The sequence below is a fragment of the Seriola dumerili genome, unplaced genomic scaffold (assembly GCF_002260705.1).
Source record: "Seriola dumerili isolate Sdu_G_001 unplaced genomic scaffold, Sdu_1.0 BDQW01000025.1, whole genome shotgun sequence".
Classification (NCBI taxonomy): Eukaryota; Metazoa; Chordata; class Actinopteri; order Carangiformes; family Carangidae; genus Seriola; species Seriola dumerili.
Genome location: NW_019174280.1, coordinates 3499820 through 3524950, shown reverse-complemented (window position 1 = coordinate 3524950; position 25131 = coordinate 3499820). Strand labels below are relative to the sequence as shown.

Here is a 25131-nt window from a genome sequence, read left to right as displayed (position 1 = left end):
GTGACAAAGACCTTTCTGTCAATGACAGAGCACAAAGGCTTTGTGTGTTTGTGCTAGTATTGCACTGTTTATTTGACATTGATGCCTTCCTGTCATATGAGGCGTGAAAAGCAGAAGCCTGCCTTTTTAAACCCGACTGTTGTCACACTCAATTACTGTCACTCAAACACACACACACACACACACACACACACACACACACACACACACACACACACACACACAAACTGACTACCTCCTTTCATGGCTTCTCTATATCTAATTAAACTGTTATGTAAGTGTGTGTGCATGTTTATAGAGCAAACTATCTGTCTGCATGTGTTACTGAGTCATTTCATTTACTGCATCTCTGGTCCAGCTCTCTCCTCCCTGTACAATGACTTAGATAAGTGAATGTGTGTGAGTGTGTGTGTGCCAGTGTGTGTCTGGATTAAGTCTGAGCCCTTGTCGTTGTCAGTAATGAAAAGTCAGCTGTGGAGAGCACAGGTCCTCTTCTGAACCGCTGCATGTGTGTGTCTCTCCTGCAGCAGTGTTCCAGAAACCACCTTCGACCTTCACGGAGACGTCCACAGTGGAGCTGCGCTGCCTACCAGCAAGGTAATATGCACACACACACACACACACACACACACAGCATTTGAATTATTAGTATATATTCTGTATTAAAATTCTGCTCAGGTGTAAAAACATTGTTGGGCTGCACCAATCTAACCTGTTGTATCTGTCTCTTTGTCAATACTGACTTTATTAAGCAACCTGGGTAACAGTCACTGATCCACATTAAGTACAGATTTCATCAATTGGTCATGTCGAATGAGATGTCTGCCCTTCGGTCCACATATGATAGATAAAGAAGATGGTGTATAAAAGGCTCCGTTTTTACTTAAGAATTTAGTTTGCATGTTAAAGTGAGGTTTACAGTTTTTAAATGTGGGAAGAAAAGAGGTCTAGTATTGGATTGGTTTCTCGTAACAGCTGATATGCTAAGTTAAGGTACTAGAATCAGTATCGGCTAAGAAAAAGTTGGAACAGTGCATCTCTAGTCGTAAAATCTGTCGTTAAAATGAATCCAGAACTTGCATACCTCTGTGATTCAGTGACATACACAGGGCAGAATAGAACCAAATAGCTGCAAAGCAGCATCTCTTCCATGTTGTATTAGTTGCTCATTAGTGGTTCTGAAAGACGTGCCAGTGAATCTAATGCGTGACATTGTGCCACTGAACAGAGCCACACACCAACGCCACTTTTTAGTGCATATATGAGTTGTTTTATGATTAGTGTTGAATTGTGTAACTGTCTAAATTATATGTACAGTACATAAATGTGACAGTGTGATTGAAGTAGTCATTATCTGTGTCTGTACATTCTAGCATTGGGGTCATCTTCAGTAAATGAAATTACAGTGAAATTAAATTTTGCTGCAGCTGCTTCACGCTGTGTTTTCTGTGCACAGAGCTCAGGAAAACTGGAAATGGAGCGAGGGATGGTCAAACCAATGATCAGAGGAGAGCAGCAGGACAGCAGGTCAGACACTCACTCCTCTCCTCTTCCTCCTCCTTCTGGTGCTCTTCATCCTCCTCATTCCCTCCTCATTGTGTTATTTTGTCTCAGCAGGTCTCAGGACATTTCAGCAGACAGAACAGAGTTGACTCTACCCGCCAGCATCGAGTTCAGAGACAACTGTAAGTACCAGTGTGTGTCTGTCTGTCTCGCTCCGCTCCCCTCACTGTGTTAGTGGCCCAGTCAATAGCTGGAAACTATTGAACCCTTTTAGTTTGTCTTTACAGAGCAGTAGACCAGTGATGATGCTGCAGTGGTAAATATGACATGATTCTCTTGTAATGACTCTAAGTTAAATCATTTTATTCTGATATTTAAAGATGTTAAAACAAGGTTTATGCTCTTCCTCCTTACTTTGATATTTATATACCTTCTTCTTTTTAAACTATTAGTCTACATCAGTGGGTCCCAACCTTCTCCAACTCGTAACAATACGGAGGCCAAATAATGTCTTACAGCACTTTTTATGGTTATGGTAATGTTAATGATCGAACATTCAGGACTGAACTGAAAGCAGGGGAAGCTCAGTTTCTCTTTTTATGTTTGACCATCTGTCTCTTGACTCTCCTTCCTTTTAAGTCTTCTTTATGCTAACCAGCTAGCCACTTTGACTAGAGCGCAGTCAGATTGATATAGCAATCAAGTGTACAGTATGGTCCGGCTGGTGACAACATAAAAGTTCCTATCATTGTCTTATCACAGTTATAGGTCTTAATGCAAAAAAAAAAACAAAAAATGATTTTTTAAAGATGATTTAATTCATTTATTTCAAAACATTTCAAAATATGATTTATATTATTTATTTATTTTTTTTACAATTACATCTGTACACAAAAACTGTACTGTTTAGTAAATGATTTGTTGGCTCACTTGCAAGACCTTCGCGGTCCACAGGTTGGGAACCACTGGTCTACATACCTCATGCTTAGTTCCACTGAGACTTGTTTTCAGAAGAGCCGTTTTAGTGTTAAACCGCTAAAACGGGAGTAAAAGGTTTTCATGTCATTAATGTTAATTAAGTATTTGGTCCTATTGAGTCCTATGTGAATCACAAAGGGAAATGCAAAGTTAATTCATAATAAAGCCTGAAAGAAGATGAAAAAGGAGAGGAAAAAAATGCAGTGGCAGAAATATCTCTTTGTTTGGTTGAATAATAATGATCTTATAAATGTATATAATGTATATAATACAGCCAACTCCATTTAAACGTGTCAGTAGTCAAGAAGAGAACAAACCATTAGAAACAAAACGAAATCAAATTTGAAGAGAATGGGAGAAATAAATAAAACAAGCTGGAAAAATGTTGATGTCCATACAGAGTGTGTAGTGTTGAGGCCATAATCTTTAAAGAATATACATTCACACATACATTCAGCACACAACAGTCAGTTAACCTCTGCTGTATTTGTACTGTGTATTCCTTTGTTAATAGTATAATGGCCAATAAAAAGATAGAAAATGTCATCTCCTCCCTCTGTCTGACTGAATGGAGGAAGATTCAGAGTTTACAGAAACACAGTAGCAGCCAGTTTGTTAAACAAACGTTTTAGTCCTTACATGACTTCTAGTGCTGTGGAGAAACTGCAGGCCTGACTATGAAAGACTGCATGAATACAGTCAGGACTGTGTTGGTTTATGTTGTTAAAAGGGTCATAAATGTGTCCCAGGTAACATTAAAGTGTCTTACAAGTTTGGGTTTTCTGAAAGCTGATGTTTCCACCCTCCTTGTTGCTCTAAGCTCTTCTAGCTGTTTCCTCTCTCTGTGTGACACTTCTGTTTATCGACTTTCCCCTGTGCTCCGGGCCTTAGTGTGTCTGTGTGTGCACTCAGTATATATTTGGCATAGTGTGAAATCATCTGTTTTTCCAGCTAAAGCAGAGTTCTTGATTGGTCATAGAGCGCTGTGTAGAGGCCATACCCACAATGCAATAGGAGAAACCACACGCTCAAAGAGTCTGAAAGTGTGTTTGGGACAATGACGCACATGCACCATTGAAATCCGGAGACCGAGCGCTCTGATCTTCAGGTTTTTCTTAGGAAGAGTTGTCGTGCTGCTGCTAAAGAGCAGCTGCATCCAGTTTGACATCAAACACTTCACCACCCAAGCTAAACTGAAAGAAAATGATACCACACTCAGGCTCAGAGTGGTTTTATTGGTGTGTCCCACATGACATGTGCAGCCAGGGTCTGTGACCGACCGGCTGCCAACGTGACTGAAACAAACTACTTGTTGCAGCTCAAAGTGGGATCTGTTACTGTCAGGGTGGTTCAACTTTTGTATGATAGATACATGTGGGATTGATCAGTGCCGCATTGGTTGTCATTCATCCTGATTCATCCTAATGTAGTAACGTGTCATTTGTTGCATTAAATTAATATTAAATTTAATTTGCCTGCCACAGTTTCATGTATATGCATTTCAACATGCGTGCACACGCACACTCTGACCAGCTGATTGTAATAAAGCTGTGATTTAAGAGCGGAGGATATCGACAGGCAGACAGAACACACCATTTAGTTCTGTTTCTCAGTCAATGAGTGACGCATTATTTGTGATGACAGTTTTGTCTTAACATAGCTATGGCGAGCAAAACGGGACACCCGCTTTTTTGGTCACTCTTCTTTCTTTCTCGTTCATAGGATAACGTGGGATATACGTTATGCTATGTTGCTAATAAACTAAAAGGAAGCTATGATTCAGTGTGTGGGTCCTTATGCAATTAAACTTACAAAGTAATGAAAATCTTGCAAGTGATTGATTTTTGATCGGTCGTCACAACACCTTTTCGAGATGATGTCACATTGCGCTGTGGCAAAAGCTTAGCCATTTTCAACTTATTTGCTGGGTGACTGTGTTTTCTGTACCCCTACCCTGCCATCAGAGCAGCTTTATCAAAGTGCTCTGTTCATTCTTTCAGTGCTTACTGTTTCAACGTGACCTCGGTTGTAGTAGCTATTTACATATAGTGGGGTTTTGCTCTGGTGCTGAGCTACCTTAGTAAAGCAATGCTGGTCTAAACACTAGTGTCATTTATTTTATATATGTATGGCATTTCTGTGTGAAGTACAGTAGCTCCTCCCCTCTTCTCCCCTGAAGGTTAATATTTCATTACATAATATTAATTTCTTCCTCACCTAGGCGGAGCCTGTTTTTATTTTAGACAAAGTGGGCCACCTGCGCTACAAAGCACACTGGGAAACCCAGTCTAGTGGGAGCAGTAGTGTTTCAGTTGAGAGTTTTAATGCCCTTTGATAATCTTGATGACAATCCGAATGAGAATAAACATATTGGGGAAAGACTGATTCATATATTTCACACTGGCACAAAGTATCACCTGTTAGCTTTACCTGTGGGATCTCAGCACTGGTGCACATGTGAGTTGTAATCTAATTATCTGTTCCTGTGTGTTTCCCTCTAGCTGAAGACACCTTCCTGTCAGCCATCATCAACTACACCAACAGCTCCACGGTTCACTTCAAACTCTCACCCACGTATGTCCTGTACATGGCCTGTCGCTACGTCCTGTCGCCGACTTACCGGCCGGACATGTCGCCGTCCGAGAGGACGCACAAGGTCATTGCCATCGTCAACAAGATGGTGAGCATGATGGAGGGAGTCATACAGGTCAGTACCAACGCTCTTCAAACCTTTGTGCAGTCATGTTGAACACACTCTCACCAATCACTGACATTACATTAGTGTGTTCTGCTGCCATTAGTGTGGCCACTCCTCCTCCATAACGCTGTTTCTGCTCGTGTTGAAATGTGGGTATTATATGATGTTTTGCTTAACTCCCTCCCATTAACTGTATCCTTACAAACTACAACATTTGTAGTTGTTGTAAGGTGTGTGTATATGTGTTTGCATATGTTTGTTTCTTGCAGCTTTCCTCTCCAAAGTGAGCTCCTATGTTCCAGTCTTGGCTTTTGTCTGTTGTTTGTCTACCTGTCGGTGTTAAATGCTTGAGGTGTGAAGCCTGCATGGAGTTACCACTGATCAATAGAGCTGGAAATCATTAGAAAAATTATCTATAGTGGTGCTAATATGATAGATTTTACTTTTCAGGTAACAATGCCAAAACAATCCTCTTTAGATTCCTTTTTTTCCTGTGTAAAAATACAACAGGAACTTTGACTAAATGCTGCATATTTTTAACAAATTTTTTATTTAAATCAGAAGAACCTTTCAAATGCAAATCCAACTTTCGGTACTTTACTCTTCTCTATTCTCTGTTGCCACTGACGCGTTTTTGTTTGTAACTCATTGGAGTTGAGGTTCTATACTCAGTCGTACGCAAAATAATATTGGCTAAAAGCTGAAGTCAAAAAATGAAGCACAAGCCCTCAGTAGATCACGAGGGAAAGAGGATCAGGGAGAAAAAAAAACACACACACACGCACAGTTTTTCTAAAAACCTCCCTTAGTAATGCTTTTATTAGTGCCATTCATTTTTATTTGTTCAGCTCACAGCCAGTTATTCACTGCCCTTGGTATGCAGGGAAGTTATGAAAGAAAACACACACACACACACTGGATTGTGAGACTAAATCTATTTCAGTCTGTGTGTACTAGGATTTCGGTTTTATAGCGTTTTGGGGAAAATATCTTTAGCTACTGAGGAATGTGGGAATGTTGAAGCCTCCTATTTCACATACGTTTATAATCTGCATCCGTGTGCTTGTGTCGTGTGTGTGTTATTATTGTCAAGAGATTAATTAAACAGGCACTGAACTAATCCAGCAGAACAGGATATTTGTGGAGCGTCTCTGAGACGCTTAGAACCTGGAAAACTACATCCTGAATGGGTGTGATTGTGACCTGTTTTATTGTGAGAGAACATTAAGTCTGGAGGTACAGTGAATCCTGTACATTATGTTTATACACCATTATCAAATTAAGTGTAATAACCTGGTCTTAGAGCAGGAGTGAGATCTGACAGCTCCCTCTTCGCACCATTTATGTTGTTGCTTCCAGTGACTCTCCACAGGGAGATGCTGTATTTGGATAAAAGTTTGATGTCTCCTTTACCAGCTTCTCAGAAACTTCCAGCTTTAGCCAGATTTGCTGTTAAAACTGAGCATGGTTTTCTCCCTTTTTTTTTTTTTTTGCCATAAATCAATCCGACAGATGTCCAACTAACCTGCCCTTGTTGTGCACAGTGTGTGCAGAGGCGGCATGCCTTCTCATTATGTAGAAATTATTCGTTTGTCTCAAAGTGTATTCTGTTAAAATGATATTGACGTCTTAAGCGTAACTCAATCAGGGAAATTTGACTAATAATTACATTTTTCACTGATCCCTGCTTCATGTTTATGCACTGTGAGCTGCCCAGTGCTGTCAGTCTCCTGCTTTCACCCTTTGGAGTTCAGTATCTTTCTCAAACTCACTGATAGTGACGAGAGCAGTGTCTTTTTATAGTTGCATTTGCATAGTACAGAGACGTTAATGCTTTAAGTTCAGTTCCTAAAGCCTCTAGATGACTCCAAATCTGTAAAATGTACTAAATCAACAGCAATGTTAATTCACAGTAATAATAATAATAATAATAATAATAGGCTTAAATATATTTAGATGCAAAATTTGAGCTCTTGAGTTAATTCATAAAATATGAAAAAATGATTTATTTCTGGTCTGTTTTGGAGTAAATTTCCTTCTAACTGTCATTAAAGAGATTAAAACTTAAACTTCATAAATTTTCACGCACATTGTGTAATGTTTTGTTGACCAGTTGTAGTTTTCAGCTGACCTCCATCAGTTATGTCCTTTAACTGATTGAAGATGGCTTTACATTGTAAACCATGATCGTATGTGTGTCAAAGTGTGTGTGTGTGTGTGTGTGTGTGTGTGTGTGTGTGTGTGTGTGTGTGTGTGTGTGTGTGTTACATGGCTGTGTCCATACTGTAGCTGTTGACGTGTTTTCTCTCTGTCCTGTGAACGTGTCCTCCTCCTCTTCCTCCTCCTCCTCTTCCTCTTCCTTCCATCCAGGAGATTCCTGAAGGGGATCAGGTAGGATAGCACAATAGCACACCATGATACGGCTGCTACAGACTCGTCTACCTCCCTCACTTACTCTTCCTTTCTCTCTTTCTCTCTTGGTTTGGGCGATATGAGAAAAAATATCACAAGTTGTACAAAGCATCTTCACTTCACATCTTTATTTATTTGTTTGTACTGCATAACTTTAATTACAGTTTTAGATTCACTTACAAAGGAAATAAATAGTAAAATATATACGACTTCAAATTTCACCGTAGAACACCATCTCTTATTGTGGGATCCTATTGCTTGCTGCCTAATGTCATACAGAATACAGGTATGAAATAATTCTATGTAACATAAGAAATAATGAATCCTTGAAAGTGTGAATTTTAGGAAATAACAATGACAAAGTTTTTATTTTAAAGAAGATGAAAAAAGGTTATTTTTTTTTTTTAAAGTTTACTGCATAAATCTTTACTAATTGTTAGAAGGAAATGTGAGTAAGCTAACTCTAAATTACAGCAGTATATTTTTTAGGCAGAAAAGACACTATCGTCATTTAAATAATAATAATAGTGATCATAATGATGATGATGATAATAATAATAATGTTTCCCAAAGATTTTAAACATGGTGGATGTAATAAAATTGCAAAAATGTGAAATTAAATTGGTCAGTAGTGCTCCTCTATTATATTTATAATTCATAAATATTAGTATTCCTTCATAATTATCTAGATAACTGTTATTAAAGCACAAAAACAGCACAAAAAAATAAAATTGCAAACTATTTTTACAAATCCTGGCAACTTGGGAAAACAAGAAGCATCCAAACTTTATCGGGCTGTTTAACCATTGTTTGCATTTTTAATTTGGATATTTGCCTGATATTACTCTTTCTCCTCAGCTGTTTTTCATATGAATGGATATCACTTACACAGTGATAGTTAGTAGAAGAGTAGAGTCCGTCACAATAACTGGAAGGTAAATCCGTTGACGTTTTAACAGCTGATAATGTGAGACCATGTCGCCCAACCTTATCAACCTCTCGGCTCTCCTCTATTAATCCTCCCACTCTCTCCACCTCTCTTTATCTAGCTCTCTCTCCCTCTCTCTCTATCTCTCTGCTTTTTTTGACCAGCCCTTCATTGTTGCTGCTGCTTCTTTTTCTCCATTCTAACAGAAATGTTAAAATAAAGCCATGATAATGCATCTTACCCACAGCTGGAAAACTAAGCAACAACAGCAACATCAACCCAACTAATTCCATTCAGCTTCCTGGACCTGCCTGGTACTAAAAAAAAAAACCAACCAAACAAAAACACAAACAAACAAAAAACAGCGCAAAACCAAAGCAACCACTCTTTTCCATTGTTGCTCCATCTTTTATTCTGGCATCCATCTTGTGTGACATCACGTCTTGCTTCTCCTACTCAACAGTGTGGATGAGAGACAAGTCATGTCCCTCTGATCTCCTCCACCTCCTCTGCTTCATTTGTCTATTTGGACGCTCATTTCATATGTTCAACCATCTGTCTGTGTGTTAAATGTTTCCTCCAGTGTTTTAACGTCACGTTTCGTTTTGGATGCACTTGGCTCCATCGCTCATTCTCTGGCTGTCCTGAATGAAGGGTTTATTTTTCTGTATCTTGTTTGGTTTGTATTACGTTTTTCAAAGGCGGGGATAGATGAGTGCAAGGGGTTGGGGGTTGGGGGTTGGGGTGAGCTTCGCACAATCCTTCCTCTGCGAGTGGTGTGGATATTAACCAATCAGCTCCTTAGACCCTGAGCTCTGTTCTCCCCACCAGAAAACTGCCCTTTAGACTGTAGACTGACATATGGAGCTGATACTGAGCGTCATTAAAAGTCTGAAATGGTCCAGTCACTGCTGGTCATTAGAGATAATTATCTCATCAATTATTCTCTGTTATTATTATCCTGGTTTATAAAGGAGCATGTTGCTGCCGATTCACTCTGCAAGCAACCTGTCTGATCGCTTTACTGTGCAAGAGGCTCTAATTACATTTATGCAGTGACGTGCTGCTTTTAAATTTTCCCTTTTAACTTGTTGTATTGTCCATAAAAGTAAAAGGAATAGTTTGAAACAAAGAGGATATAACATAATTTGTGGATGGATTCCCTCTGTTTTCAGTCTTTTTGCTGAGCTATGGTAATGATTTTTACAGCCCAGTGTACAGACATGAAAGTGGTATTGATCTTCTCAAGTTTTCAACTTTCAACTCAAATCAAGAGAGCAAATACATATTTCCTTTAATGTGGTTGCCTACAGTAATGAAACTATTTAAAATACATTACAAAAATAACATAAGAGCTTAATGTTGATCGTTAAAACAGATGCAGATATTTTAAATAAATATGAAATGGCATTCACTGGCTGATACAAATTTTTCAGCCACTTTCCTGGTGGAATTAGTCACATTTAGTGGAAAACAAGAAAGTGTATTGATCAATGACCTGACCACATTTAACCATATGAAATGTACAATATGTATGAGTTCACTTTGAATTGTTGATCCTTTTGCTTGCGGTGTGAATACATGTGACATAGTGTCAGTCTACAGTCTAAACACTTTTTAGTTTTGTCAAAAGTAAAGAGACGTCTCAGCTGGTGTGAGGAAGAGGAGGCTGGTGTCTGGTGACCTGGTACATGGAGCTGCTCCTGGAAGGGAAAAAGGATTGGTCACTGTTGTCTGGACACTGTCACAGTCAGAGGGAAAAAACGTCTTCCCTTTGTGATGTTTAAAAAAAATTAAGACACTGACGATGATGACCACTCTTCCTCTTGACACTGGATTGGCTTGAGGGAGGGAGGGGTGGGTGGGGCATGAGTCTATCCCTGAAGTAACAACTGCTACCTTCTGGCTGCCACTCAAACAGAAACCCCTCTGTCTTCTACCTTCTTTTCTAACTCTTCAGTCTCTTTCATCCTACTCCTTCATCTAACAACATCCTCCTTATGTGTTTTTTTTTTTTTTTTCTCTGTGTGCGGCTGTGATTGGTCCGTTATAGAAGCAGAAAAACATTGCAGGAGCGCTGGCTTTCTGGATGGCCAACGCCTCCGAGCTGCTCAACTTCATCAAGCAGGACCGAGACCTGAGTCGCATCACGCTGGATGCCCAGGACATCCTTGCCCATCTGGTGCAGATGGCCTTCAAGTCAGTCTGAGTGTGTGGTTGTGTGACTGGATGTTGTGCAAGGCAGAGAGATGTATTCCAGGCAGGGAAAGTCAGGGAATTTCGTCAGATGAGTCAATTTAAATCAAGTCAGTTTATAAAGCACAACAATCACAGATTTGTACAACAAATCTTACCTTCTATCCTTAGAGCTGCAGTTTAGATCATGAATAACACACACACACACACACACACACACACACACACACACACACACACACACAAAAATAACTAACTGTATATGAGAAACCTAAGGAGGAACAACAGAGGAGTCATCCCTTTTGGAGGACCAACAGACCAAAGAGCAAAAGATGCTGCATGTACAGAGTAGGCAGAAGAAGAAGAAGCAAAGTTACAATGTAGAACAACAGAAATGCAATAATATATTATTTTCACTCATTAATTAATCGAATCAATATCTTCTCTATTGCTAGATTACTCAATTGGGGTAAAAATTGTCACGAAATAGTAAAAAACCACAATTTTCCAAGGTGACATTTTTAAACAGTTCAAAACCAAAATGTATTCAGTTTATCATCATAGAAAAATACAAAAACCAGAAACTATTGGAGAAGCTAAAAACGAGTCGATTTGTGGCCATTTTTTTTTAATATAAAAGTCCAATCAATTATCAAAGTTGTTGCAAATTGATTATCTGTTGATTGATTAATCAAATAAGAGAATTTAATTTGTAGTTCTTGATTGTACATTGCATGGAACCCAATATACAACCAAGAACTACAAATTAAATTCTACAGTAATACAGAGTAACAGAATTGCTGTAAACTGCTTCAGACTTTGTGTATATCAAAATTTAACAAATGAACACATTTGTAAATGACCTTTTAAGTGATGTAAAAGAATATAGAATGACTCAACCTTATTCAGTTACAATATTTGCAAACTAGTTTCAACACTAGCTGGTTTACAATGTCTTCACCATGTTAAATAAATGTTATTAAAGCAGGATGGTAGGATTTTTTTTTAGATAGATAGATGGATAGATAGATAGATAGATATTTAATGTATCCCCTAGGGGAAATGTTTTGTCAGTGAGGTTTCCTGAAAGACAGAAGATAGGATGAGAGCTTTGTCTGTTGTTTAATGATGAATTTTTATGTTTTTCATATTTAATAAGCTCTGGTGTGTGTCCTCAGGTACCTGGTTCACTGCCTCCAGGCTGATCTGAATAACTACATGCCTGCCTTCCTGGACGACCCAGAGGAGCATAATCCACAGAGACCCAAGATAGGTAAAATGAAAAACACAGTTTAGGTTTAATAACCCTGGGAACCACTGTCCTAGAGAAGCCAAACTCCTGTGAAATAAAGAATTTACATAAACTCAAAATCCTGGAGTTCAGCATATACTATATCAGTGTCTTTACACAGACACACAGAAGTTTGTAAAACAGCAGAACCCCAGGCTTGAGGACATTTAAAGACGGAGACTTTCTCTTCCAGAGGACGTCCTGCACACCCTGACGGGGGCCATGTCGTTACTGCGGCGGTGTCGGGTCAACGCCGCTCTGACCATCCAGCTCTTCTCGCAGCTCTTCCACTTCATCAACATGTGGCTCTTCAACAAGCTGGTGACAGACACGGACTCGGGGCTGTGCTGCCACTACTGGGGGGCCATCCTCCGACAGCAGCTCAGCCACATCGAGGCCTGGGCCGAGAAACAGGGTCTGGAGCTCGCTGCTGACTGTCACCTCAGCCGCATTGTACAGGTAGGAGGACGGGGCATAAGTAGATTTATATTATATTATATTATTATGATATACCACTGTAACATCATCATATACTGTACATACAAATACACTAGGGTGATGGTGTACAGAAACATGTACACTGTACAGACCCTAAAAAGTACTTGAAAACTGAAGGCGTCAGTGTCGTTTGATCAGGCTTGACTGACATGGGAATCTCCGTGGCAACATAAGCAAACAACCCAACAGCTGTCATCAGTTTCTGATTATTGTATTTTTAAATTGTAAGTGCTGTGTGGAAACAGCTGACATCACAAAACAACCTCACCTGCTTCAGACCAGTGAGAAAAACAGTTTTATTTGTTCGTGTCAGAACTCTGTCCTCATTGGTGCGATGATGCTCGGACTCCAATGAGAAAAAGGTCATTTCGTAAAGTTTTTTTGTGTGTGTTATGTCTTCCAGGCCACCACCCTGCTGACCATGGACAAATACTCCATGCAGGATGTGCAGAATATCCACAACACCTGCTTCAAGCTCAACTCCCTGCAGCTCCACGCCCTCATGACCAACTACCACTGTGCTCCAGATGAGCCTTACATCCCGCCTGTAAGATAAATGCTCACAAACACACACACCAAGTGGAGACGTCTTAACATGGATAACATCGGCTTTGTGTAATGTACATGATGCGATAATGAANGTACACTGTACAGACCCTAAAAAGTACCTGAAAACTGAAGGCGTCAGTGTCGTTTGATCAGGCTTGACTGACATGGGAATCTCCGTGGCAACATAAGCAAACAACCAAACAGCTGTCATCAGTTTCTGATTATTGTATTTTTAAATTGTAAGTGCCGTGTGGAAACAGCTGACATCACAAAACAACCTCACCTGCTTCAGACCAGTGAGAAAAACAGTTTTATTTGTTCGTGTCAGAACTCTGTCCTCATTGGTGCGATGATGCTCGGACTCCAATGAGAAAAAGGTCATTTCGTAAAGTTTTTTTGTGTGTGTTATGTCTTCCAGGCCACCACCCTGCTGACCATGGACAAATACTCCATGCAGGATGTGCAGAATATCCACAACACCTGCTTCAAGCTCAACTCCCTGCAGCTCCACGCCCTCATGACCAACTACCACTGTGCTCCAGATGAGCCTTACATCCCGCCTGTAAGATAAATGCTCACAAACACACACACCAAGTGGAGACGTCTTAACATGGATAACATCGGCTTTGTGTAATGTACATGATGCGATAATGAATGTAACTATAGATGTAATGAACCAGCTTGAGTTTGCCTGATGTGTGTTGTTCTTGTGTGTGTGTAGGAGCTGATAGACCATGTGGTGGCAGTGGCGGAAAACACAGCAGACGAACTGGCGAGGAGTGACGGCCGAGAGGTTCAGCTGGAGGAGGACCCAGACCTTCAGCTGCCCTTCCTCCTGCCTGAGGACGGCTACTCCTGCGACGTGGTGCGCAGCCTCCCCAACGGCCTGCAGGACTTCCTGGAGCCGCTGCTGCAGAGAGGTAACGTTACAGGAACCTAGAACAAACATTTAGGAGTTTTTTCAAAAATAAAAATACAGTTTTTAGCTAAAGACTCCTATGCAAATATGTGCTGTATTTTACAGTTTATTCTCCTTAGTCTCGAGAGCAGAAACAATAAATTGATTTTATTGATTGACACAGAAATAAGTGGCAGCCATTTTTTATAATCCAGTTAATCATTTAGCTTTTTAATTGTGAGAATTTTCTGCTGCAAGATGTTATCTTGGGTTTTTAGGAAATTATAATCTGCATTTCCACTATATTATATATGTGTGTGTGTTTTATTGAAAAAATACATTTGTAGATAGTAAAAATAACTGCTTTTTTATTCTTAACACCACCGTACCTAATATGATTCTTTAAAAACAAGATCATCATAATCAGTGCATTGGATGTTTGATGTTTCACTTGATGTAACACTTTTAAACTGTTTTAAATACATGAAGATGTTATGATTTCAGTGTTGTGGTTATTTCAGTGGAAAAAAAAGAGACGCAGAGAAGCTCACTCTGCAACACAGCTTGTGTTTGTGAATGTGTTCTAAAACACACAGTATTTTGGGTGTAAAAGTACTGTAAATGACTGTGTGTGCGTGTATCTGTGTGTGTTTTCTCTACCAGGATTTTGTCGGTTAACGCCCCACCCCCGTTCGCCCGGTACCTGGACCGTTCACTTTGAAGGAGCTGACTGTGACAGCCACTTCTCTGCAGCTGACAACTCTGACATGGTAGGACGGACACATACACGCACACACGCAGACACACACACACACACACACACACACACACACACACACACACACACACACTCTCTCTCTCTCTCTCTTTCTAAATCACTGTGTGTGTGCGTTTTTGTGTGTCAGGGCACACGGCGGGGCATCCCGGGTAAAGTCGGTCCCGCAGAGGACTGCTGACTCATAAAAGCTGTGGAGAGCAGAGTGTACAGTAGATCTGACAGCACAGACAGCACACAGGGAGGACACAAGTCTTTGATGGCAGCAGAGAAACTTCAGGGCTCTGATGCTTTTATTCACACAACAAATCTAAAGTTCTTTCATCCTGCTTTGTTAATTTTCTGAATTTTTGCAGTGAAAGACGATTAACGCTCAAATTTTTAATTGGATTCATAAGGTTTTTTTATCTAATCTTACACTGTTTTACCAAAATGTCTATGCTAATCTTTCAAATCTGAAATCCTCTCCATCTACATAAAATAATAATAATAATAATAATAATAATAATAATAATAATAATAATAATAATAACTTTATTCATATAGAACTTTTCTTAACAAAGTGCTTCATAGAAAAATAAAACCAGATAAAAGAGAAGGCCAAAGAGCCAGAGCATAATGAAAAGAGAAGAAAAGCATAAATAAAAAACATGGGATAAAACAATATAAATAAAACACTGTAATTTTGAGTAAAAACAAAGTGTTACTGCTCTGACATTTTTAAAAATCATTCCACTTTTACAGCATTTCACTTCTTTTCTTCTCAACTATAAAATCAGGACACACTCTTCCTCCTTATGTTAATGTTTTAACTCAAAAGACAAAATCAGGTAAACAGAGGCTTCTGTTTCATGTACAATCCCAGATTTTTGTCACATGTATATATTATATGACATACATAATGCAAGCCAACTAAAAAACAATAAACAATTGATTACTGGCTAAAATTACAGAAGCATCAACAGGGATAACAAACATGTTGATGTATTAAAGATAAATATTAGTGTCAGGAAGAATGTGACACGTTTGATTTGCAGTTAAAATACAGGAAGTTCACATGAATTCCATTAAAGGTTTTACGTCAATGTTATATAAGCCCCTTTCAGTTGCTGCAGTTGAGTTTTCTGCCTCTGCTCATCTTTCCACTGTACTGGAGAATTCAGATGTAAATTACAGTGGATTTACAGGATTTAAGAGAGAGTGAGCAGGAGTTACAGCAGTGAAGACGTGACTGAATGAAAACACACAGATCAGTTTCAGGTGAGTTTAAGACTAAAAAAGGTAAAATTCCTGAAGAGAATCTGAGCTGTAGACGAGAGGACGGCACAACTGACATAGTTTGACTATTTTTAGAAAAGTTTAAACCTGGAAGTCGTTTTGATTTGGATCGAGGGGTGTGTGTGTGTGTGTGTGTGTGTGTGTGTGTGTGTGTGTGGTCTCCCAGTTGGAAGGCAGTGATTACAGTGACTTCAGAAGGGGCAATTTACTTTTCATGACAACCCACACACACACACACATTTATTCAACACCAATCACACTGCAGAAGTTAGTTAGTGAACATGGAGCCATAAATGATAGACCTCTTTTCATTGCAAGACATAAACAATGAAACAAACACAGACGCACACGCCGACGCACACACACACTTACACACAGCCACTTCCTCTGTAATTGGTTTGTTTATCCCTGCCATACTATTTCATGACTGTAGTCTCGACATAATGCAGGCGTCTCTCACAAACACACACACACACACACACACACACACACACACACACACACTGTGTTTGATTAATGTTGTGTGTTAAGGCAGACTGGAGGGGGGTGAGGCTCTTGAGCCACCATCACAAATTCAGCTCTGCTCTGCATCTACTTCAGCAGGGTGGATGTGATGTAGTTTGTTTACATATTTTAGATGTGATGAATATTACACACACAACATGAAGATATTAACATCATAAATTATCTTCAGCCAAATGCTCTGTACTGAAAAGAAACTGTAACCTTCTGCTAAATGACTCCCCGCCACGTTTGTGAAGTTATACTTTATCTTTTGGAAAAGATCATTCGATTATTTAAAGTTGAATTTACAAGCAAAATAACAACAAATGCAGAGACAAAGCGACGGCTGTCCTGCAGGTATAAATGGTTTAGATCAAGTGCTTTCTCTTTGCCTCGTCCTCCTCGCTAACTGCTACGAGAGAGTGTATTTACAAAATGATCTGCTGGTAATTGAAAGGCAGTTTGATCATGTTGGAAATGTTTGTGTGGGTGGAAGGTCATTCTCTTAAAGGGTGCAACAAACTGTGTTGAAACTTTGCATGAAAGTCCATCCAGTGCCACACCCTAATGCCAATGCTAGTGTGCCCACTTTGGTTTTATATGTTTCCTCTCAACAATAAATACATTTTGGATTGTCTGTTGTTTAGTCGATGATTCATGACCCCTGCGCTCTAGCTGTAGGTGAGCAGCTGTGATCAGAGCCTGTGAAGTGCTTTTCTAGATGATAGATGATAGAAATGGCGCGGTAAAAGGTCAGAAGTTTCTCTTTTTTTTTTACCATTCCCCCCTGTAATATTTAAAACTGATCTGCTGACAAAAAACTGCCAAAGCAATGTCTAAATCTTTAGGTAGATCTTTTTTTACGAAGCAGAAAGTTGGAAGTCAGTAAAGCTGTTTCTGCAGGCATAAAGCTGGACCTGCTTTATGATAAAAGCCTTACATAAGTTGCCTGTAGAAAGCTTTCAGAGTCCCCCTCTTCTCAAAAAATGGTTTTGCTTGTTGCTGCTGGATGTTTGAGCTTCACTTTGTAGAACGATGTACAGTATGTGCAGAGTTTGGGACAAGACGGCTGTTTATGCTAACAATGGACTTTTCAAGGAACATCAACGACAGCAAAAACAAGTTGTGAACATGACAGTTTAAGTTGACAGAGTGAACTTGACATCCAGCAGATGCAGAGCAACATTATGATTCATTTGGAGCCGTGTTTCTGGTGACCTGATTAATGTAAGCTCTGTTTTTGGTCTCCACCAACTCCTTGGAGAAAATATCTGGGGCCAGTTGGACAAAACACCTTAAGTTTTCTACTTAAGTGTGACCTATAGCGTCTCACAAAGTCGACCAGAAGAAAAGAAGGCAAGAAAACCAAATTGGTCAAAGGAGGAAAAGGCGATACTTCTAGAAGAACATAAGAAAAGAGAACACGTCCTTAAGGTCCTTAAAGTAAATTTGATCTGCAAATAACATCCAACAGAAAACAAAAAATATAGGACGAAATTGTAATGACTATTAATTAATTAAATTAATTAATTAAAAATATGATGTGTGATATGACTTGTCTGTTCCGGCCAAAAAGGAGCTCACCAGACTGCCGATCAAATCTATAAAGCAAAATCAAATTCTCGTCATGGAGGGTCCATCGGGTCCTTCCGATCGGAAGAAAAAGCAGCAGAAAACTCTTCTTGGGATGTTCATCGTCTTCATTTATCACAGTAAACTCAGCCATGTTGCGGTTTAAATACAATCAGAGGTATCTTAAGCTTTTTTCCTTCATTTGGTCGCTAAGGTCTTTTGTGTAATGGCTTTATTGGCTTTAAGTAATTCGTGAAGTATAAGTCCAAGATAAGGAGAAAACCTTAAATACTTAAATGAACATTTTAAGGAAACCTTAAGGAGAAGACTTGAGGGTGTGATGCTTTGTGCATCTTGCCCCTCACTCTTAAGGTACTAAATGCTCCACTCTGTTCACATAGCTGACTGTTTGCTGCTGAGTTGCCTGCTGATTTATTATCATTAGAAAAACACTGGATTATAGCTGCTTTAAAGAATATCAGTGCAAACTTTAGACAAACTTTGGTCGGTCCTCATAGACTTGAACCCTGGATTCTGGGAGTTACAGCGCATTGCAGTGTAGATGCAGCCGTGCAATCAGTGCCGTATTGCTATAGTCTTTTAGTATCACTGTAGTGTTGTCATAGCAGTAGTTGTTGTGCGGTTGTCGTTGTTGTGTTTGGTTCTGGGTGTTCCTACAGATCTGAAGAAAAACCAACTCACTCGGTCGTTCTTGTGTGCTGCCCAGCCACACACAAAAATACACAGTACGACAGAGACATACTTTTGTTAAAGTCTGACATGAGCTTATTTTTTCTGGAGTATCCTTTGTCAGAATATTTTTTCATGATGTGGGAAACCTCGGTAACACACACACACTCTCTCTCTCTTTCTTTGTTTCTCCCTCTCTTTCTCCACCCAGTCACCCAGCCCTGCTCAAATGAGCCCGTGTGTGTGTGTGTGTGTGTGTGTGTGTGTGTGTGTGTGTGTGTGTGTGTGTGTGTGTGTGTGTAGCTATAATGTGGTTTTCATTCTTGACTTCATTCCAGCGACCACAGGTTCCTCTGTGGTCTTCCCCTTTTCCCCTTTATCCCTCCTTCATTCCTCCCCTCCCTTTTCTCATCCCTCCCTCTTTTTACTCCTCGGTCTGATTTTCCTCAGACGGAGGGATCACGCCAGAGGACAGTCGTTGAGTTTCCCAGACACTGTTAAGCACACATCGAAGAGGTTTCATCCTCACTCACAGTTTCTCTTTCCTGTCCATCTCTCTTTTCAGCCAATGAGGAAAGATCCGGAGGTTGTCACGGTAACCCTGAAGAAGCACAACGGCATGGGCCTCAGCATCGTGGCCGCCAAGGTAAGGAAACACCACCTGGAAGTGTGTGTGTGTGTGTCTGTGTCTGTGGATGTATAGATTTAAATCTAAACTATAGCAGATTGGAGATTTGTCTGAGCTTTTCAAGAAACTTCTGTTAGTAAGAAAAGATAGAAGTTGTGTATTTAAAAAATATATATTTTAAAGCAGAACAGTAATGGATTAGCATTTATTTTTGACAGGAAGTCCAAAAATAACTGGGATGTTTTCATCTTGGCTGTCAAGACGGAGTGTGTTGGATTTGCATGCGTGCGTGCGTGCGTGTGTGGCTGAGCGACACAGTACTGACAGAAAAGGCTGCTGTTTTTAAATAGACTGATTTCACTGTTGAGTCTGACGGCAGCGCAGAGACTAAACAGTGACACTGCAGAGAAACGTCTGGGTGACTCCTGGACAAAAACGTGCTCTGTTTAGTTTGCTGCTGCTGCTGCTGCTGCTGCTGCTGCGGGGGAGTGAGCGTGGAGGGTGGGCTAATGTTGAGTGGGACGATGGATCACTGTCAGTCCATGTGTTTATTTGTTCACACGACTTTGACAACTTGACGAAACCTAGGGACAATGTGCGCCAATGTTAAAGTGCACAGATTAATCAAATGGCCGTCAAATTAATTAAGATTCATGCATTTCCCCCATTGTTAGGTGCGAATTTAGCAAACGTACCCAACTGTTTTTATTGTAAAAAAAATTACTTTTTATACTATATTGGATTGGATTAACTAAATGGTCTAAAGGAACCTAGACAGACGTGATTAGATAAGGATGAATTACGATGGACACTCCTCAGTCAGTCACTCAAGAAGGAGTCGATTAGATCAAGAACCACAGCAGGTTGTGAGAGAAATCATCCCAATTTAAAAAAAACAAAAACAAAACATCATTATCACTTAAAAAGTTGTATTTATCAGAAATGAAAAATAGTCAGCAGTCAGCTAATGTCGGGGAAACAGAGGATAAGCATGTAAAAATCTACATGTACTACAAGTATTAACTGAAATTTTAAAGCTTGTTTCATACGCAGTTATTACGAAATTATGGCTAACATGTCACTTTCAAGATTAAACTACAGCTGACAATAGACAGGAAAAAACATTTTGATAATGGATTAATTAATAAGGTTGATTTTTTTTTTTTTAAGCAAAAATTACAAATATTTGGTTCCAGCTTCTCAGTTGTGTATTTGCTGCTTTTACTTTCCTCATATGATGATAAATTTAATATCTTTAGTCTTTAAGTGTTGGTCAGACAAAACGAGCATTCTGATACCATCATGTTGTGTGATATGAACTGTTTTCTTATGTTCTAAATGTTTGATATATTAAGGAAGAAAATAATGGGCATATTCATAAGTGCTCAATGCAGATCTACTTTCAACCTTAACTGATTTTCTGATGGGAATTTGTCTTTCAACCACATGAAACATGGAACACAGAGATTTACACTTAAGATAAATAAAATTTAACAAAATACATTAAGCATATAATAAAAATATGTAAAACTAATGCTATCCTTTGCCACGCAAGCAGGTCAAAAAGTATACATCAGTAATTACAAAGCCGGAATATATCCGGCCGTTATCATGTTACCCACTCGCAAGTCGTTGAATCAACATCTTCATCATCACCCTCCAATTTTATATGGGGGACAATCAGCTGACTCATCCTGAGGCGGATGAAATGAAAGATCATCACCCTGCATCCAGCTGAACATTCATGCTTGCAGTCTAACAGGTCTGTGGTTTCCCCTGGTGATTATATATTCTGGGTAGCATTTTAGCGGTCTGTGTGGAATCCGAAACCTGGAACAGGTACACGGTGTGCACCTCAGAGCCCCCACCACCACCATGTCTCATATGCCTCGGATTTTAATTTAAAATGGCAAAGAAAAATGCAGCGCAGTTGGATGTCCACTTTGACTAATACATTTCCTGTGAGGGGGAAACCCTGCACTCTCAGGCCAGAGCATTACGTAATTCTGCGTTAAAGTCTTTCCAGCAACAAATTTTCCCTGGTTCCTCACTGGACTGTCATTGTATGGAGGCCTGATGGAAAATGTGTCTTCTGTGCAACACGTCTGCTTATTATAAGTGAATAGATAGAATCTGGCGTGGTTTGTTACCTGGCAGTGCAGGTGTGGTGACGTGCTGTACTGTGTGGTTGTGTTTTTTTGCTTCATTTTTAATGAGGTGTAGCTGTATGAAACGTAAAGTCTTTCTCTTACTTTTGAGTGGAGCGAGTTTCCTGTGTGTGTGTGTGTGTGTGTGTGTGTGTGTTTGTGTGTGTGTGTGTGTGTGTGTGTGTGTGTGTGTGTGTGTGTGTGTGTGTGTGTGTGTGTGTGTGTGTGTGGAGGAAGAGCGGGAAGGAAGGACATACTGAGGAAACCTCCTTTCTCTGTTTATTTTCAAAGCTGTGTGGAGAACAGGCAGAGAAGAGTGTATGTGTGTGTGGGATGGGAAAGGCAGGTAGAGAGAATTTTGTCAAATAGCTGCTTGAATTCTCGGTAAACTGGGCTGAGCTCTGTCCTGTTATATAACTCTGTGTGTGTGTGTGTGTGTGTGTGTGTGTCAGTGTCTGTCTGTGTGGGTGTGTGCATGCATGCGTGTGCGTGCGTGTGTGTGTGGTATTTGCCCGGTGGAGCTGCAGCAGCGCTCCACCTCAGTCTGACCAGCCGGCGTCCCAGCCGACACTTCACCTCTGGATCTGCGCCTGGATTCACTGTTTCTTAACAAACACGCTGCAATTAGGAACTTGTGGAGGATTATTGCTGCGGTCAGGAACTTTTGAGGAATTTACTGCATCTTTTTAACCCCATACACTGGAATTTACTCAGCCTTTTAACTTTAAACAACGTTTTGATAGGACTTCTAAATGCTTTTCCCATTTTAATTTTTTTCTTTTTTTAGTAGACTTTTTTTTAAATGTGCCGCTCTACATTTCCACTATTTTTTTTTTTTTTTTTTTTTACGCCACGTTTCCATCTGTAAACAGTGATTTGAAACACTGATGTTAAGCTGAATGGATCACTGGCAGCTGGTGTAATTGGGAGGTTTTGGACTTGTTGCTGCATGTTAGCAGGTTGAAGTGCTCACTGCAGGGAAAAAAAAAAAAAGAGTGTGCAGTTTGTGTGCGTGTGTCCCAGTCCGGACGTCCCAGTGTGAACTGGTGCGGACGACGCTAACAAGCAGCTGCAACATGTGGTTTTCTGTGGTCGGCCGGAGAGACCAGGTAACAGTGCTTTTATGATTGTGTGTGTGTGGACAGATGAACAGAAACGTCTTTTACCTTTTTCCCTGATACTTCTGTAAGTTACTCGATCATCTCCACACTTTGTTGTTATTTTTGAATGAGCTTAATATAAAAAGTGATTTGAAAGGTGTGTGTGTTCTCATGAACATGTCGGCCAGATTAAGGGAGTGTATGCTCATTTCTTGATCGGCCAGATTCCTCAGTATCTCCTTCATTGTGTGATTCTTGCACTCTGTCTCGGTTCACCTGCTGTAGCTGCTAACACACTGACTTCATTCAAAAGCATGGTGAGGTAGCAAGCAGCAGCAGCTGGTTGAATATTGAACACATGTGGGTGATAGTAGCCTGTCGTGGATTTACCCTGCAGTGTGATGGCCTTCTGGTTTGTCACTTTTCACTGTTTGCCTTCAGGGCTGTTCTGCTAATGGTTAAACTTAAGGTACACAAATGAAACGCAGATGGTAGAAACACAGAGAAATTTTGGTGTTGTAGTGTTTTATTCTCACTTGGCCAACATCAGTCTAGCTCTATGTTTATTGTCAGTTAAGTGTAATGAGACACTTGAGTCAGATTCTGCAGCAAATAAGCATAAATGGCATTTTGTTGTTATTAGTCTCGTTATTCTGGGCTTAGAGCGGAGTAAATGGAGAGAGCCTTTTCTTCATTGATGGCATTAAAATCTTAAACTTGAAGAAACATCTCAATGCTGTTTCTTTGGGATCATGTTTGCCATTATGGAACAAAAAAACTCCTGTTTGGTGAGAACTTCAGTTTAAAGACAGCAGTATTGTCTCTCATGTTTGTATAACCAGGTGGTCAGAGCAGTGGTTGCGTCATGTTGAATATGACAAACATTTCACACATCACATTAATATTGTTTAAACCTTCGTCTCTCTGGAGCAAATGAGTTGAAGAGTTTTCTGTGTGTTTAAAGCTGATTTTTATCCTTTTAAAAATTCTGTATCAGTCAGACTCACATGTGTGTGTTTTCTGCTGGTATTGTGTTTGTCTTTCTTCTGGACAGCTGGAGTTGAGGAAACTCTCGGGCCTCCCCCTTTCCTCCTCCTCCTCCTCCTCCTCCTCCCACGTTAGCGTGTTTACTCATTTATCTATTGCTGTTAAGTACAGAACATTCCCTCTGATCCTCAGAGCAATGACAATGTTTCATACAAGAGAGAACTTGAATCCAAACTCCATTCAAAAATCTGGCAATTTACTGCTGCTTTGGTTATTGGCAAATTACCTCACTTGATTGAGCAGTACTTAGGATACATATTGTGTATACAGTATATCAAATACACCGAGCAGCACTAAACAATTATTATTATTAAACGATTTCTTTGATTAAAATAAACCTTTCATGCCTGCATTTATTGGCAGGTAGTCCTGCCTGGTGGATGAGAGATTATTGTGCAGAATTCACCGTCATTATGTCAAGTCATTATGCAGCCATGACCAGAGTGTGAATCGCTGTCTTGAACCGAGGACATGAATGACTCGGTTCGGGAAAGTTCTGATCCTCTGCTGCATTTGTTCTGTGTGTTTCCACAGTGTGTGTTTGAAGTATTGGTTGTGGGTGTGCGTGCATGTTTGTTTGTGAGCTGATAGAATTGACCTACGTAGAAGTGGAACAATAGTATGAGAGAGTTACCCCCTGTGAGGGCTGGAACAATGGGAGGATGTACCACATGCGCGCACACACACACACACACACGCACACGCTTTCCTGTTAAGCTGCAGAAAGGAGGTGTTTACAAGGTGTGTCAAAGAGAACAGTTGTACATCTTGGCGCTCATTGTAAAGGCCACAGTCTATCTATGGTGGATTTTGGCGGGTTAGTGTGGAAAAACAGGGACACATTCCCAGGAAAAAGAAGTGCACGTTGTCTTCTGACTGGAGCTTAGGAGCCGAACTGTTGTCTTTACACACAGTGCAACCTATCATATCACAGGTTGCTTTGTGATGATTTAAACGTAGATGCTTACTTGAATGGCTCCTGAGGTTATCAGAGGACACTGGTACATAATGGCGGAAAAAACAGCTTTTGAATCCAGACATTCCATCATCTGTGTGCAGTGTTTCCCACACACAGGCTATCGCACTGATCATGTTTTGATCCATTATAACAAAGGGTAAGAGTCATGAATATTCATGAATTTTGTTAATTAACAGGACGGGACTGTGTGGATGCCATCCCAGAGAGCTGATAGTGGTGGAGCTGTTGGTACCAGACCAGGGCTTCTCTGAGTGTTGGAACGTTGGATTTATCTTTATTTATTCCCATTATCTCCTGAATCTAAACTTCTATGGTTCCCTGCGAGTTCAGTTGTTGCATAAATGTGGAGATATGTTGACAGAAAGAGGAAGCCTTCCCAAGTATATTTTTGAATTGTGGGAAAACTGTGTTTCCCTAGATTATAGTTGCCTCTTTCACTGGGATGGAGTGGCAAAAACAG

At 40.1% G+C, this 25131-nt stretch overlaps 1 protein-coding gene across 1 annotated transcript in view; it reads left to right on the top strand.

The window, feature by feature from the left end:
- afdn (afadin, adherens junction formation factor) overlaps positions 1-25131 on the top strand; it is a 72475-nt gene that overhangs the window by 16005 nt on the left and 31339 nt on the right. The window contains exons 11-21 of the mRNA XM_022764433.1: positions 528-597; positions 1457-1527; positions 1618-1685; positions 4983-5188; positions 10573-10718; positions 11894-11988; positions 12200-12465; positions 12908-13051; positions 13775-13973; positions 14615-14721; positions 19336-19416. Of these exons, the coding sequence (XP_022620154.1) occupies positions 528-597; positions 1457-1527; positions 1618-1685; positions 4983-5188; positions 10573-10718; positions 11894-11988; positions 12200-12465; positions 12908-13051; positions 13775-13973; positions 14615-14721; positions 19336-19416 (1453 nt within the window). The remainder of the gene's footprint in view (positions 1-527; positions 598-1456; positions 1528-1617; positions 1686-4982; positions 5189-10572; positions 10719-11893; positions 11989-12199; positions 12466-12907; positions 13052-13774; positions 13974-14614; positions 14722-19335; positions 19417-25131) is intronic.